Source organism: Bombus bifarius, unplaced genomic scaffold, assembly GCF_011952205.1.
Source record: "Bombus bifarius isolate JDL3187 unplaced genomic scaffold, Bbif_JDL3187 scf7180000008239, whole genome shotgun sequence".
In the NCBI taxonomy this organism is placed as follows: Eukaryota; Metazoa; Arthropoda; class Insecta; order Hymenoptera; family Apidae; genus Bombus; species Bombus bifarius.
In genome coordinates, this window is record NW_022884533.1 from 1251719 (window position 1) to 1266771 (window position 15053).

Consider the following 15053-nt stretch of genomic DNA (forward strand, 5'->3'; position numbering starts at 1 on the left):
CTGATTTCTCCTTGCCTGGCCGTGCGAGATTGCCAGATGACCGAGACAAGGTGAGGGAGTATAAGGAAGGGTACTAAATCCTGATTAAGGTACAAGGGTTGTCGTAATGACCGCAGCTACGTTTAATGAAACCCAGAGCGCCGTAGAAGAAACAGAGCGGTAACGTGTGCTAAGTGGCGTAGAAACGCGAGGCCCGACCTCGTTGACAGAAAGTCGATAAGTCGCGATGAAGGCGACTTGAAAATGCTCCAAGGTTTCTTTCTCGAACGACGAAGAACGCGCGATGCCATCGAGAACGCGTTACGCCATCAACGATATTACTCGAGACAATGTCGTGCCATGGATAATGGTCGTTCTCGCCGCGATCATCCATCTTTAGGAATGACACGCAATGCGTTCAACGACTTCCACGACGCTCGATCAGGGCGGAAGGAACGAGAGCTCGACCCAAGTTTGATCGTCGTGCGTCTCACGATGACCGATGAGTCGTCGTCGATACGCTCGACGTTCGCGCGCTCTTGCGTTAAAATTTCTCCGCAAATTCTCGTTCTCTCGGCGCGATGGGAAAAAGCGAGCGAAGAGGAGAAGCAAAGCGAAATGAGAGAAGCTGAGAAATACGAAGATAATGACAAAAAGCAAGCAAAGTCGGCAAACGAAGTTCGTCCAATTCCATCGTCGGTGAACGATAGCAACGCTCTTTTATCGTCGTAGAAGACGCGAAATGCGACGTACGGTTTCGCTTCCTGCGACTCGTTGTCCGTCGTCGAATTAACGTCGAAATGTTAAACCAATTAAGCGGAAGCTCGATTACTCTCGACCAGATAGCGGAACGGTTCGACGAAGCTCGTCCGAGCTCCGGAGATCGAGCTCGTCTTTTCCAACGCTGTTTAAAATTTTGTCGGCGAACGTCGCACGTGATGTCCGTTGCGAGACGGAGCTCGAGCCTCGCTACCTTCCGCTTAATTGCTTTATCGAACGTCAAACTATCCGCGAGAGGGTAGCCGTAAATGTTTGCTCATATCCGAAGGGTTCGCGTACACGAGGATGACGTGCTCGGTCGAGAGGCGAGCGTCGTACCGAGTTTTCCCAACGTGTGCGAAAACCTTTCGCTTCGATGAGAGAATTCGACGTTGAGAATTCGACGAACGCGGATGTGTACTTATGGCCGACGTCGTTAGCTTGGATACCCTGGCACGTGGACAAACACCGCGTGAACGTAGCTTCGGTTACTCGCTTACGCGCTGCGACGAAAGAGAAAAAGCTACGATCGCCGATGGAAAAGCGTATCGGGTCCTGTTCCGTTGCAGGAAAACGTCGACTCTGACGTTGACGGATGGACGAGGCTGGCCAGCGGAAATTATCATCGATGCTCGCTGATAGGATGCCGCGTTTTATCGCGCGCGCGTTAGCACGACCAAGCATCGATCGCTGACCTTGACACGATGAAAAGCGACGAGCTGGATGGAAAGCGAGAAACAAAAGTCGATCTTCTTTTCGCAATGTGTCGGCATTTTTGCCATACTTGCACGACGAGGTAAAGCTACGCGACGCGATGCAAAGGATTCCTCGTAAAGAGAGAAAAAAGAAAAAATACCGTAAATCGATCATCCTCGTTCGTTGATCGCGGATTATGTTAGAAAGCGATTTATGCCCGACTGCCGTAATCCAACCAAATGCCTCGAGGTCTAGTTACAAATGGCAACAATTTCTGCAACGAACTCCACTTTTTCCCTGACTCTGTAACTACCTTTCGCCACTCTGCTCGCGTGACCGTATGTAAATCCTGAAATCGCTTGCGTAATCTCGTACGAATCAATCTTTCCTCTTTTTTCGTTTGCTACGTGCACCTGTGTTTTGCGACACGCTTATATAATTGTACGTTTATTGTAACGAAGGATTTATCTCGCCGATGCCACCGAATAAATAACGACGATTACACAAAAGGGACCAAATTCTCTTACGTTTCTTTTTGTCTGTAAAATAGATAAGAGAGAGAGAGAGAGAGAGAGAGGAGAGATTCGGTCGATCTGAACGACGTACAGTCGAGACAGAGGGGACGGTTTGGTTTCTCGTCGATCTCCGACCGACGTCCCTTCCGGCACGTGGCACGCTGGCGAATCTCAACGCTATTTTTCTTTCGGGTCGCTTCCGCCAACCGGAGCGATGTTATCAAAAATCGAAATGTGCAACTGCGAAACAGAGCCGATCGAGAGCCCAACGAAAACAACGGTGCGCTTTCTGGTCACGAAAAAATATCGTTATCCCTTCGGCATACACAGGCCGGTCGATGGTCAGCGAACGTTGGAACGATTTTTCACGCGTAATTCTGGCTATCGTTGATCTTCGTATCGAGGCCGTACGAAAGAGTCGGATCGTGCGGCCTTGGCAACGGTTCCAAGTTCGAACGTATTTAGCCAATCTCGACTTCTTTTATCGAAACCTGTTCGCGACCAGCAGGTAAACGCGGCTGTATGGTTTCGACGATTTCTCCGGGTCGGCGCCGTTTGCGTGGCCAATTTTTCTTTGGGAATGTGCCATATCCTGCCTTATCCTCGGGGAGTAATATTTCAGTAACGGGAAGCAACGTCGTTCTCTGCAGCGCAACCGAGATTACGGTAAACGAATCGATCGATGGAAAAAAACGGCGCGTTCGTTCGAAGCGACGGTAAAAAACCAAAGCATTTTTCATCCCGGCCTCGCCGAACGATAGTCCTCCAACGCTGGTCCTCTTTCTTTCTTTCGTTTAATTTAATATTAAGTATTAAACGGCTTGAATACTCTTTTTCGTGCGAACGTAATCGCGTACAAAGTCGCATATAGAAGAGAGAAAAAAAGGAGAAAAAGAAAGAAAAAAAGGAGACGAGCAGGTAACGATACGAGCAGAAAAAAAGGAACGCGATGGAAGAACGATCGAGCGAACGAAAACAACGAGACAGAGCCCGGTTTAGGCTCTGGATTTTTAAACCCAATTTAAGAGGTTTTTAAAACTCATTTGCATTTTCCGAAAGAAAGGTCAATTTTGTCGCTGTAGGAATTAGCAAGGGAACACGTTCGAGCGAGCAGCGTCGACCACATCGAAGCGAGACGAATGAGGTTGATGCGTTAAAATTGACAAGCGATAAGACAGCAAGTTGGTTGTTGGTTCGTCCGCGAGTAATTTTATAAAGAACGCAGAGGTCCTTGATAATTCTTCGAACTTCGAACGAGGTGATATTCGACGTTCGCTTCAGGGTTTTACAAGCGTGATCAAGGATAAGCTATAGGACGAAGCAACCTGTGCTGGATCCTCTCTTATCGTAGTTTATGTTTGACGTATGTGCGAAGAGTTCCGAAGTCGGTGCGATGCGGCGTTCGAGTAAGAAAGCGACCGATTCGGATGCTGTCGAGACGATATCGCGTAAACGAATATCGAGAGACGACGTGCACGTTATATTATAGTAACTGCAAGGTCACGAGTGCTTCGTACGATCATAAATCGCCGGCCGGTCAAGCGATACAACGCGTTTCCTCGTTCGTTTCTGACGTTCGAATCGAGACGAAGCCGATGTTCGGTAACGAAAGTCAGCGTGAACTTAGCGTTGTTAAAAATTTAAATTTTTCGATGGTTCTGTTCGAAGGAGGCACGCGTGGCGTCGACTGCCCGGAGGATAGCGTCCGAGGAGAGAACGGCGAGTGCAAATGCGCAGCCATCGACTGTCCATCGGTCGAATGCCAAGCGGGTCAACGTCCGATGCAAGTGAAGCCAGCGGACCCTGAAACGCCAGGTAGCTGTTGCGCTCGTTACGATTGCGTGCCCACAGGTAAGAGATCGAATTGGACGCGATACGACGCAGTGAACCGTTCGCGTGGACAAACTCCGCTCAAAGCGTTGTTCCGTTTTGTACGAAAGACCCTCGAGGATCCGAACCGTGTCCGGAGAACAGCGTGCTCACCGAGGATGGAAAATGCGAGTGCGCGCCCTGCCCACCGGCTAGATGTCAATCCGGACATCGGCCCGTCCAAGTCAGGCCTGCCCTCGATCGCGAGACGCCCGGAAGCTGTTGCCCGCTCTACGAGTGTAGACCCGCAGGTAATTTTTTCCTCTTAATCGTGCTCTTTTTGAAAAGAAGCTCCGACCGCTGATTCGAGAAACGCGACCGAGTTTACACCGGCATCCATCGATACCTGTTGAACTTTTACGAATTTGTCGTTACTCCGGTGAACGCGTTGTCGAGGACCGCGTTCGGATGCGGCGACCACGTTCGAAGCTCGATGGCGTTCGTTTCGGTATCCGATTACGATTCACGCGGGACGTTAGCTCCGGCACGATTCGCCGCTGGCAACGTAAAGCACGTTCGTTTTCCTGCTCCCCAGACGCGATTACTCGTCGATACGTCGAATCTATGGACCACCGGTTTCTCCCTCGAGTCGGCCTATCGACCGCGACCGGGCATTCTCCTTCGTCTGGATGACGAAGAACGAGTTATCGCGTACGCGGATACGTGTAACGTGAATCGACGTTTTCGTCTGCCTCGCAGAGTCCGTCTACCGGATAGAAGTGGCGACCGAGACGACAAAGAAGGCAGAATATTGTATCTACGAGGGCAAGGCGAGAAAGTTGGGCGAACGATGGCAACAGTCGGACTGTGTGAACTGCGTTTGTCAAGAGGACGGGGTATCCTGTCAAGAACCGATGTGCAAGTCCTGCGAAAACGCGATTCCTCCCGATCCTGGCGAGTGTTGCCCTCACTGTCCGCCGCTTACGAACGCGACGTTTCACGAACCCCGACTGCCCTGTCGAACATCGTTGGAAGGATGCGAGTTAACGTGCCAGCGTGGTTACGCCACGGACGAAAATAATTGCCCGGTGTGCAGTTGCGACGAATCCAAGGTACGTATCGAACGACGAAACGCTATCCGACGCCCACGTCCGATCGAATTCCATTTGCAGGACGACGACGCGACGATGACGCAACGTCCGGCTACCAACGACGGCAAGATTTGCCCGAAACCGGCGCGTTGCGAGGTCAACTGCGAGATCGCAAAGGACGAAGACGGGTGCCCGATGTGCACTTGCCAGAGTATGGAAACCTTCGAGCAGCCTGTCACCGACACCGTGTCCACGGACGACGAGGGGAAGAAGATTTGTCCCGAGGTAAAGTGCGACTTGCACTGCGAACGGGGATTGGTGATGGACGAAAACGACTGCACGTTCTGCAAGTGCCGGGAACCGGACTCGCCGGGCTGCCCGCCTCTGCTCGGATGCAGGAAACGATGCGCCTTTGGTTACAAGACGAACAAACGCGGCTGTCCGGTAAGTAAACGTCCCTTCCGTTTGTTCTTTGGCCCGAGTGGAATTCTCGATACGATCGATCCGTAGATGTGTCGCTGTCGTGCTTCCTGCATGGACCATCTTAACGGAACGCATCCGGAAGGATCGACCTGGCATCAAAACTCGTGTACCTCGTGCACCTGCGAAGCCGGAGGGAAGCTCAGCTGCAAAGAGACTGTTTGCTCGGTAGCTTGCAACGATCCGTTGCCCCCGCAACCGGGAACTTGTTGTCCAGTCTGTCCAATTACGGTAAGCTCGCGGACTTCGTCCAATTCGCCAACTTGCCGGGCAACTTCTCCACGAGTTCTCAGGATGGACGATCGATCGCTATCTGTCGTTTTGTTTTCAGCCGTCGAAAGGAAACGGAGCGATCAGCGGACATCATCCGGCGGGCAAAGGCTGGGGCACGGTACCGATCACTTTGATCGCGATATTGACGTTGCTCTGCGTGCTGTTGATCGTCCACATCGTTCGCGGCCGATTCCGAGCTCGTCTCTCGCCATCCGACGCCTCTTACTCCAGCTACCCTCCGCAGTACTACAAATGCGTGCCAGCGTACGACACGCCGGTGCATCGAAACGAGAAAATCGTACCTTTGTAAAAGACTGTCTGACGAACCGGGCAAGACACGAGACACGGTTGGACAGGCGGTGTTTAAGCGCCGGCTACGTCTTCGCACAGCGTCGAACGAGAGAACGAGAGAACGAAGACCGAACGAGAGAATATTTGCGAAGAAACCGCGGCCGCCGCCAGCGAGTCCGAACCTGCTGTTCGACCGGTTAAAAATACCATATTGTAGATTCAGTATTATTTGTAAGTAGCGGACGGTTTTTCGATCGTAAGGGAAGACAATTGGAACGTTGTTACCGAAGTTGAAAGCCGTGATCCACGGCTATCGGTACCTTCTCAGACGCCCCCCTTACCAACCCCATCCCTAATTCGATGCGATGTCGTGTTGCGATGTGTAAATTATAATATAAAAGCTAGCGTGATTATCACGAAGAGGTAAACAGAAGTAAATACGCTAACGATAAACTTAGTAGAGATCATCCTAACTTAGTCGTAGTATTAGTTTCCTCGATCTCTGGACCATCGTTGTGTTTCGCGTTGCCGATACTTGCATCATATTTTCGCCACTTTCCACGCCATTCCCACGCGCTCTGCCCCTATTTTCCTTTGGTATAACGCCTTCTCTTTTCCACCGACTCTCCTGCCTTTTCCTCTTCCCTCTTATCGTTCTCGTGTTCGTACGTGGAACGCGTTTTGTTCTATCGAGAATCCAAGGGACAAAGACGAACGTCGTCGATCCACCATTCTAAACGACGTCCCTTGTTCTCGAAGCTGCGTTCGTCTCTAACGATGCATCCTGTCGACGCGGAAGATCTTCGGCTACGGAATAGCACGCCATCTTCTTGCACCATTCCCGATGAAATCGTCGTAATCTCGTAATTTGTCATCGACTAGCGACCGCGCGAGTCGAGGGAATAATAATCCTTTTCCCATTCGTACGAACAGTCAGGAAGCTGGCAGGCTTAATCCTGCCGCTTAAACAGACACTGTTCCTACACGAAGACGTCGTCTATGCTTCGTTCTGTGAAACGTAACGCTGTGAAACGTTCGAGCGAGGATCGAGCGTATTTTATCTCCGATTAAACGCGACGTTCTTATTCCAAAAGCAACCGCGCGACCAAATTCCCCGCGTACCAGCCGTTTTATTTTATTCTCTTTTTTCTTTTATCTTTTTCTAACGAAAGATAAAAGAAGCGTCGAGCGTCTTCCGCCACCTCCCCCTTCCCACCCTTTTCGATTTTGATCCAGAGCAATTTCGAATATGCACCGCTCCGTTTTCACTTGGCACACACCTGTACATATCTATCCGAAAATCTACTCGCCCTGTACAATCTTGCCATCCCGGCGGCGTTACTTGCTAAATATTAACAAGCGATGCGCGCGTTCTACGAGATCGTTCGGCTGTATCGTGCTCGTTTCCAGACTCGATATCACGCGGCAAGTGTATCTCGCGCAGCAGCGATAACGACGCAGCTATGACATAGCCTGTAATGTACTTAGTTACTGCGAAAGAAGGAAACTGCGGAAAGGAACGGGAGAGAAAAAGCGAGCGAGAGGGGAAGCGAGAGGGGAAGCGAGATGGAAGATTGCGAGCGCCTACTCGTGGATGCATGTATAGCTGTAGTATAAGTAAGCGAGAGAGAAACAGAGAAAAAGAGGATAAAAGTGGCGATCGAAGGAAATTGCCTTCGAACAGCGTAGCCTAATGGAAATACGAAAGAATTTCCTTTGCGTCTCGTTTGTGGCGCTCCGACGCCGATCGTTGTTGTAACGCGCGAAATAACCGATTTGTCGTGCAAAACGTATATTAAACATATCTCTCTGTGCTTGGACGCAAACGCGCGTGCCCGCACCTAGAACCTCGTCTTATCATTCCTTCTCTCCTAAACTTAACGCGTACATATATTTTTCCAATGCGACACTCGCGTCTTATTGTACATCGTCTCTGACCGTTTACCGTCTAGTAACGCTAAAATTGTCCGCGTGTACGCGTATTGGCGCGCGCGTCGTGTCTACCGTATGTAGAACGATCGTCGATTAATCGCAGACTGTATTTCGTACGTGTAAATGTACGTTGGAGACAATATGTATCGACGACAGGTTCGTACGATGTTCCCGTGACGCGCGACAGCGATGCGCGAGCCTCTGTCGTTTCTCCCTCTTCACCGCGTTCTTACCGCGCGTTCCGCTGCCAAAACGTGTAAACGAGAATAGAGTATCTCATCTAGTCCCGTCTTGGAAATCTCTGGCTGAACTCGCTATTCGCTGTTCGCTGCTCGCCGTTCCCCAACCGTTGGCCCGAACATTTTCTATGGAGGACGAAACGCCTCCGCCTAACGCGGAGAAGCACGAGACCAGTACTACGATCGTCGGAGTTGTGGCGAAACGTTCGCGAAAGTAGTAAAATTCAGCACGGAGCGGTGGAGACGCGGTGAAAAGCAGCCAACCGAGGAGGACACCGAGAAACGAATAGCCTCGTGCTTGCGCGCCCTTTTTGTGTACAGTTTCACCGTAACGAAATGTCATATCAATGTAACCTAGACTTTATTTAATATATGCAAACTCGTATGCATATTGAAATCGTGCGTCATGTTTAAAAGATAGCTCTTGTATGTTAAATAAAACGAGACTAAATAAAATTGTTGATATGTGATATATTGTATATGAGAGGTACGTGAGCTGATAGGTAATTTATTTCTTCACCACCGAGTTCCACGTACCTTCGACGTAACGCATGCAGGGTTGCTACTTTACGTTCGTCGAATAATTAGAAAGCAATCGGTATAATTCGTTTCGCGTACATTACCTATTCACTCGGGATAAACTCATCGATACGATGGTACACGAGATCCTTTTACGTCCTTTTTACGTCGAAAGCCCAGCTCTTCGTCTTCCGTGAATACGATTCTTCCAAGGTGGTCCATCGTTGTCCATCGTTAACGAGAGACAGGCACCGTTATAAGATCGAATATAAAGTCGAATCCAAAAAGAAAAAAGCTCGTACTTGAATCACAGAGACGAGGAACGTTTAAACGCGTCGATTATTTCCGAAGTACTCGAAATTTTCTGTAGATGGCGTTGATGGTAGACCGCGATGCCACGGGTAAGAAAGCGTACGTCATTATCGGGTCAGTTCGTAAATGGCGCGCAACCGTTAACCAAACGAAGCAACTAGCAAGCGTAACACGCGTCTCGTTCGTTTCTGTCGCTTCTCTTCTATCATCGATGAGATCGAGCAGATTGTAAGTTGTTGAACGATTCGTTATATCGTACAAGTTAAAATTACCTTGGTTATCTCAAGATGCACTCGATCGTTGTTTCGTTGATTTCGAAATCGATCGATGGCGTCTCCTATTGCATTCGTGTTTTCGCGTTATTCGATATTAACCGACGATTTATTCCGCTTTACCGTTCGTTCGATCGCCTTACGACTACAAAGCGATAGGGTTTCGAGTCGCGTGCATCTTTCTTGTTTTGATACGTCTTTCATACCGATCAAAGCATAAATCGAATAACACGTTTCATATGTTGTACCGTGTATATTGTAATCGATACGTTATCTAAACATATATATATTTGACATCGTTTTCACGTCGAAAGGCGACGAAACGTAAACAAGATCTTTTGCCTAATTTATGTTTCCGCCTTTCTTTTCAATCAACCGTTCGACTAGTTTCCAGACTCGTAAATATAAATAAGCTATGTACATGCGCGTCATTGAAAACAATTTCATCGCTGGATCGAATGCATCTTCGTGTACGTTCGTTGCCAGTCTCGAAAGGTATTGAAACTCGTAGATCGTAAATCGAAAGGAACGGAAGGTAACGAGGAAAAAGCACACCGTACGAATCTAGTTCCATTGCGTTTTAAAAGAGGACGCTAACGGCACGTTGCCCACGGTCGATAATCTAGTTTCCCGACGATAATGTCGCCGAAAATATCTATTTCGCAATACGCGTTTTAAAATTTCAACGACTAATCTCGCACGTGATTCGAATCAGGAATAGATCAATCGGAGAACGATCGATTATATATCTTCTCGTTTATACGTTAGTACCACGTACCGCGCGTGCCATTAAAGTGTAGAAACGCGAACGTTACAAGGCAAGGATCATGAAAATTTGGTGTAACAAAAATCGAAACGTGATTCACAGATTTATGATTTACTTAACTATACATCTAACGCGTCTCACGCTCTCGCGCTCGTGGTTGTACAATAAATTTTCGTCAAAGCGATACATCGTTTGCCGAGAGATCGTTTCTTTTCTTTCGGGACACGAGAGTCGAGTTATCGAAGGGCAAATTGCCCGTTCGTACGCTCGATTCTACGGTCAAAAATATATTTCGCACCAGAGATTGAACACTGTGATCCATCTATATATATACATACATGCGTACACACGTACTTACACACATGCATACGTACTACACATACGTATGTACATCGGCGAACTTTCACACGCGCACACGCACGTACCCTAAACGAGTACCCTAGCAGAAGTCGCTTCTTCGTATCGAAAGAATCGAAATTTCGGAGCGGAGTAACAGCACAAATCGATCGTGCTCGAATCGAAATTGAGAAACGAAAGGATCGTAGCTGCGAGAACGGCGCAGGTTTCGTCGGAAGCGGCTCGTTTTCGTCGAAGAGCCACGCAGCCACGTTTCGCTCTAGCAAACCTGTTACGCGTTCGGATAAGAATTTACGAGGAGACTGTGCGAAAGGAAGAGACGTACGCTCGAGGAAGTGATTGGCGCAGCGACGCGTTATCGATTTGCATTCGTGAAATGCGCTCGTTGCGCGGTCGTTTTACTCGTACGTAGAAAGAGGAGGGAGGAGCAGCTGACGAGACTCCATCGCGAACACCTTTGAGAAGGGTGCGCCTGTTAAACCAGTTCTCGTCCGAGGGAGGCTCCTCCCAGAACTTTTACGCAAGAGGTTGCGCCTCGATTGGCTGAAAAACACGCGCACGATCGATGTTTGTCATCGCGCGAGCGTCGAATCGTTTCTACGCTTTTCGAAAAAGTAACGTCCGCGAATGGGAAAAATGTACAATGAACGTTACGCGCGTTAGGAACGAAGCGGTTGGATCGCGCATCGATAGGATTAGTCGCGCGGTTCCCTTCAAACGTTGCTCGGGCATAGAGGCGCGACCACGCCGAGTCAGGCAAACGCGTGGACACGAGCAAACAAATCGTCGGCTTGGCCTGGATGAACCGCGTCGTTTCGATCGGTCTCGTAGTCGGTTGGTCACGTCGAGTGCTGAGGGGGCGGAAGCGTAATTTCGTATCCGGTCGGCATGCCCTGTTGATGATGCTGGTAGTGATGAGCGCTGGACATCATCTGATGATGCGTTTGCTGGTAATACTGATGATGCATGCTCGAGTGACTCGAGTAATAGACCGAGCTCTGTTCCGCGTCCTTACCTGAAACCAGAGTATTTCGATCGCGTACGAGTAACGGACGATCGACGATAGAATCGATGGAAGAAGAGAGCTTACCGGTTTCGCAGATTCCACGTCCGTAGCACAGCGCTTTCACGTCGTTCATGGGACTGAGGCCGCCGCTGTGAGGGTGCGTTGTGTGCACGGAAGACGAGACCATCGGTGTCGCGTATCTGGGATGACGGGGAGCCATGGGACTCATACCCATCGGGCTGCACGGGTTCACGGCGACCGGCGACATGCTCATCGTCGAGAGCGGCGACATCGCTAGATTCGTGCCGTTCGAATCGATGCTCTGCAACGATTGAATGCTCTCTCCGTTGCTCACCGAACTGCCGATCACGTTGCCAGCGTTATTCTGGCAATTTAACGGCAGCATATCCCTGAAACGAGGAAAACGGTGTACAGGCGAATTCAGCACGCGACGTGATACTCGAACGAAAGTCGATCGTTCGACTTGGAATACGCGAAAGACACGCGCGGCACCGGCTGCGCTCGGCCTAGACGAAGAAACAGAACGCCGTTAAGAGAAATTGCTCTTGACCCGTCATAAATCTCCGCGTCCGTCCCATGAACGAGTCCCGACGAGGATGAAAATTCGAGGGAAAGGCTCGAACCGAGAAGCATATGCGAGGTTCCTCATTGTCTTACGGGTCGGAAAAAACCTATGACCCTTGGCCTAGGAGGGACCTGACGATTAGGGACTCGCACGCACACACGCGAGTGCACACGCGTTCCTTCGTTCCGAGAATTTTCTCGGCACACCGTCGGAGAAGGTCGGAAGGAGAAAAGAAGAAAAGGAGAGCAAAGGCAGGCTGCTCGCGACGCATTGTTCCGCGGTCGATGGTAAGAAACTCTCCCCGGCCATTTGCACGCGCGTACGTTTCTCCCCGTCACCCGGCCGCCGCACTGCCGTCGTCCATCTCCGCACGGCTAATCGCGCTAGAAACCGCGTATACGTGTTCGCGTTAGCGTTGGTATTAACGTTGTTAATGTCGACGACACGCACGTGCACGCACGGTGGTCCATGTGCAACCAGCTCCGCCCCTGACCACTGGTTTCTGCCGTTTCGTCTCTATACCGCTCCGCCGTCGTCGACCTTCCCTCGTCGCCCTGCCACGAACTGCGCGCATTTTTATGGTCGTGTTCCAAGGTCTGAACTTCGAAACGCGTCTCTCCTTTTTCTCCGTTGCTCCTCGAGCAGCCTGCAGACTGCAGCCGATTTCCTTCGAGCATCAACGGCGAGCGACCGCGGCGCGCCCTACGCGGAGGCGATTAATCGCGTGCTAACCGGCCGCGAATCGAAACGAGGAAGCGCCGCGAGACGGCCGAAGAACGATACGAAAACGAGGAAACGGAAAAACAAGGTTGTCGGAAGGGAACGGCGGCCGAGATAGATGGAAATAGCGTCGGAGAGGGCCGGTCGTGGCCTTTATGTAGTAAACTATTGGTAGTGCGAACAGCTCAATGGTGAAACGAGAGACGTAACCGAAGCTGCGTCATAAAACGGTAATAGGGCGTCGCGTTTCCTTTTCGTAGAGGTTTTGACGAGGGAGTGGGACGTTACGAGGGGCGGAACGAGAAGGAAGGCTCGGACCGAAGCGTTGTCGCGACCGAAAACGACCACGTTTTCGGCGAACCTCTGCGCGAGTTTCGCGAAGAAAACTCTCGCGAGCGAAGGCAGAGGATGGAACACTCGGTGGCAAAACGAGCGTAACAGCGATCGCGGACTTGCGAGCGAGCGAGCGAACGAGCGACGTCGCGTCAGCGTACGGTCCAAAGCGGACCGTGACCGAGCCACGTCGTCGTAGCCATAACAACGTTCCTCTCTTTCTCTCTCTCTCTCTCTCTCTCTCTCCTATTACCTTTATCCATTTTGCACGCGCGCGATCTACGTAGCGGCAAAATTCGAGCGATCGCGGCCGATCGTTGCCGCAAACCTTCTGAGAAAAAGGTTACGTCGAGAGGAGAAACGAGCGGAAAGTCGAAACGAAGCGTAAAGGAACGGGTTCGACGTGGTCCGTACGTGGATGATTCGCAGCGTTCTACCAAACGACAAGAAACGAGGAAAGGAGGCTTTTGTTCGACCGATGGGGAACGAATCGTGGATCGGGACGTTTCCCGTTGGAAAGCGACGAACCGTCGATATCGCGCGCATACCCCGATGATTTCCTTAGACGCAGTTCGTTCGGGGCAATGATTTACCGTCTTGAAAACGGTCAGACCCTCGAGGAAAAACGCACGTCCCTATACACATGTCGAAACACTTGTTGCTCGGTGGAAAAGTCGAGGACCCCCCGTTGACACACGTGCCCTCCATGCAGGACAGTTTCGCTCACGGGACGCTTTCGCATCTCTGTCGGGAGTCGTCGTCGTCGTCGAGGAATTTTCAAGACGAGAAAAGAACGCGCTATGAAGGACTTACGTTCTCGTTTGCGGCGTGCGATCCCTCTGCCGTCGATTCTTGAACCAGTTGGCCACCTGAGTCAAGGTCAAGCCGGTCTCCTTCGCCAGATTCTTCTTCTCCTCGGAAAGCGGGTACTTGGTTCTCATGTAGCACTGTTTCAACGCGTTTCTCGATCGCTCCTTGAAGCAGTACACCACCTCCTCGCCGTCCCAGATCGTCTTCGGCAACGGATACTTTTTGCGCAGCCGATACTTGTCGACCGCGCCGAGCGGTCTGCCGCGGATCTTCTCCGCCTCGCTGTAATGCGACTTGAACCACATCTGCTGTAGCTCCGGGTGTCGATCGGGTGAAAACGGATGGCTCTCCAGAATCGAGTAGAGCTCGTGGTAAGCGCCTCGATGAAAGGCCACCGTAGCTCTCGCTATCAACACGTTCTCGTCGCGACGAAGCAACTCGCCGGGCGGCAAAGACCATAGGAGCCTGTCATCCAAACACATCGTGCCTTCCTTTTAGATACGATCCGCTTCGACCGACGGGTCGCGTCGCGTCGAATCGACCGCGAGTCCGCGAACAACGTCGATGAAAAATCATGAAATGGCCGCGGCTGAAACGCGAATTTCTCGACGATAAAGAGATCGCGATCGTTCGAGAACCAGTCGAATCGGTAAAACGGAAGACAAAGGCAAAGAAAATAAACGAGAAGAGAAGAGAAGAGAGGAAGAGAGAAAGAAGGTAAAAGATACAGGAAACAAAGGAACGATAAAATTTCCTCGTGAGCTTCTCGATATCCCTGTCTCTGCGATAACGCCTTACTATACAAGATATCTGATCCGGCGTATAGTTACTGGCCGTAATTCCCAGAGAAAGTCCGCCGATGTTTTCCGATATTGGTAGACGTATTCGCGGAACTACAAGTGGTCAACTCTTGAGGATATTGCAGGCTACCGTTCGATGCGTGAAACAAGGTTTTGCGAATGCGAATGATGCGTTAACGCGAGCCCGGGCATCGACGAGGTCGTCAAACTGTCAGTGGACGCGTTTCGGTGCATGCCACCGATCTGGCTGACCGCTCGCTGTTCGGCGACGACAGTTGGTCCGAGCTATCAGCGGGCATTCTCGATGTCGATTCTCCGTTTCTCGCCGATCATTCGATGCTCGTTTCACCGTCGCGTCGCGTCGCGTCTTCGCAAGAAAAGATTCTCTTCGGCCGCCACCGCCACCGCCGCCGCCACGCCGCCGCCGCCGCCGCCGTCGCCGCGTTCAAGTCGGACGTTCGAGCGTTCCAGCTGCGACGACCACGATCGTCGACTCGCGTTATCGATC

General features: G+C 50.9%; 1 protein-coding gene and 1 pseudogene across 1 annotated transcript in view; one reads left to right on the forward strand and one right to left on the reverse strand.

The window, feature by feature from the left end:
- Nucleotides 1-8543, forward strand: part of LOC117211488 (cysteine-rich motor neuron 1 protein-like) — a 154968-nt gene extending 146425 nt beyond the window's left edge. Inside the window, exons 6-11 of the mRNA XM_033455425.1 lie at nucleotides 3618-3800; nucleotides 3890-4069; nucleotides 4518-4870; nucleotides 4931-5293; nucleotides 5360-5560; nucleotides 5661-8543. Of these exons, the coding sequence (XP_033311316.1) occupies nucleotides 3618-3800; nucleotides 3890-4069; nucleotides 4518-4870; nucleotides 4931-5293; nucleotides 5360-5560; nucleotides 5661-5912 (1532 nt within the window). The 3' untranslated portion in view covers nucleotides 5913-8543. The remainder of the gene's footprint in view (nucleotides 1-3617; nucleotides 3801-3889; nucleotides 4070-4517; nucleotides 4871-4930; nucleotides 5294-5359; nucleotides 5561-5660) is intronic.
- Nucleotides 8544-10017: 1474 nt separating this feature from the next.
- On the reverse strand, nucleotides 10018-14966 carry LOC117211542 (annotated as a pseudogene).
- Between the last annotated feature and the right edge of the window lie 87 nt (nucleotides 14967-15053).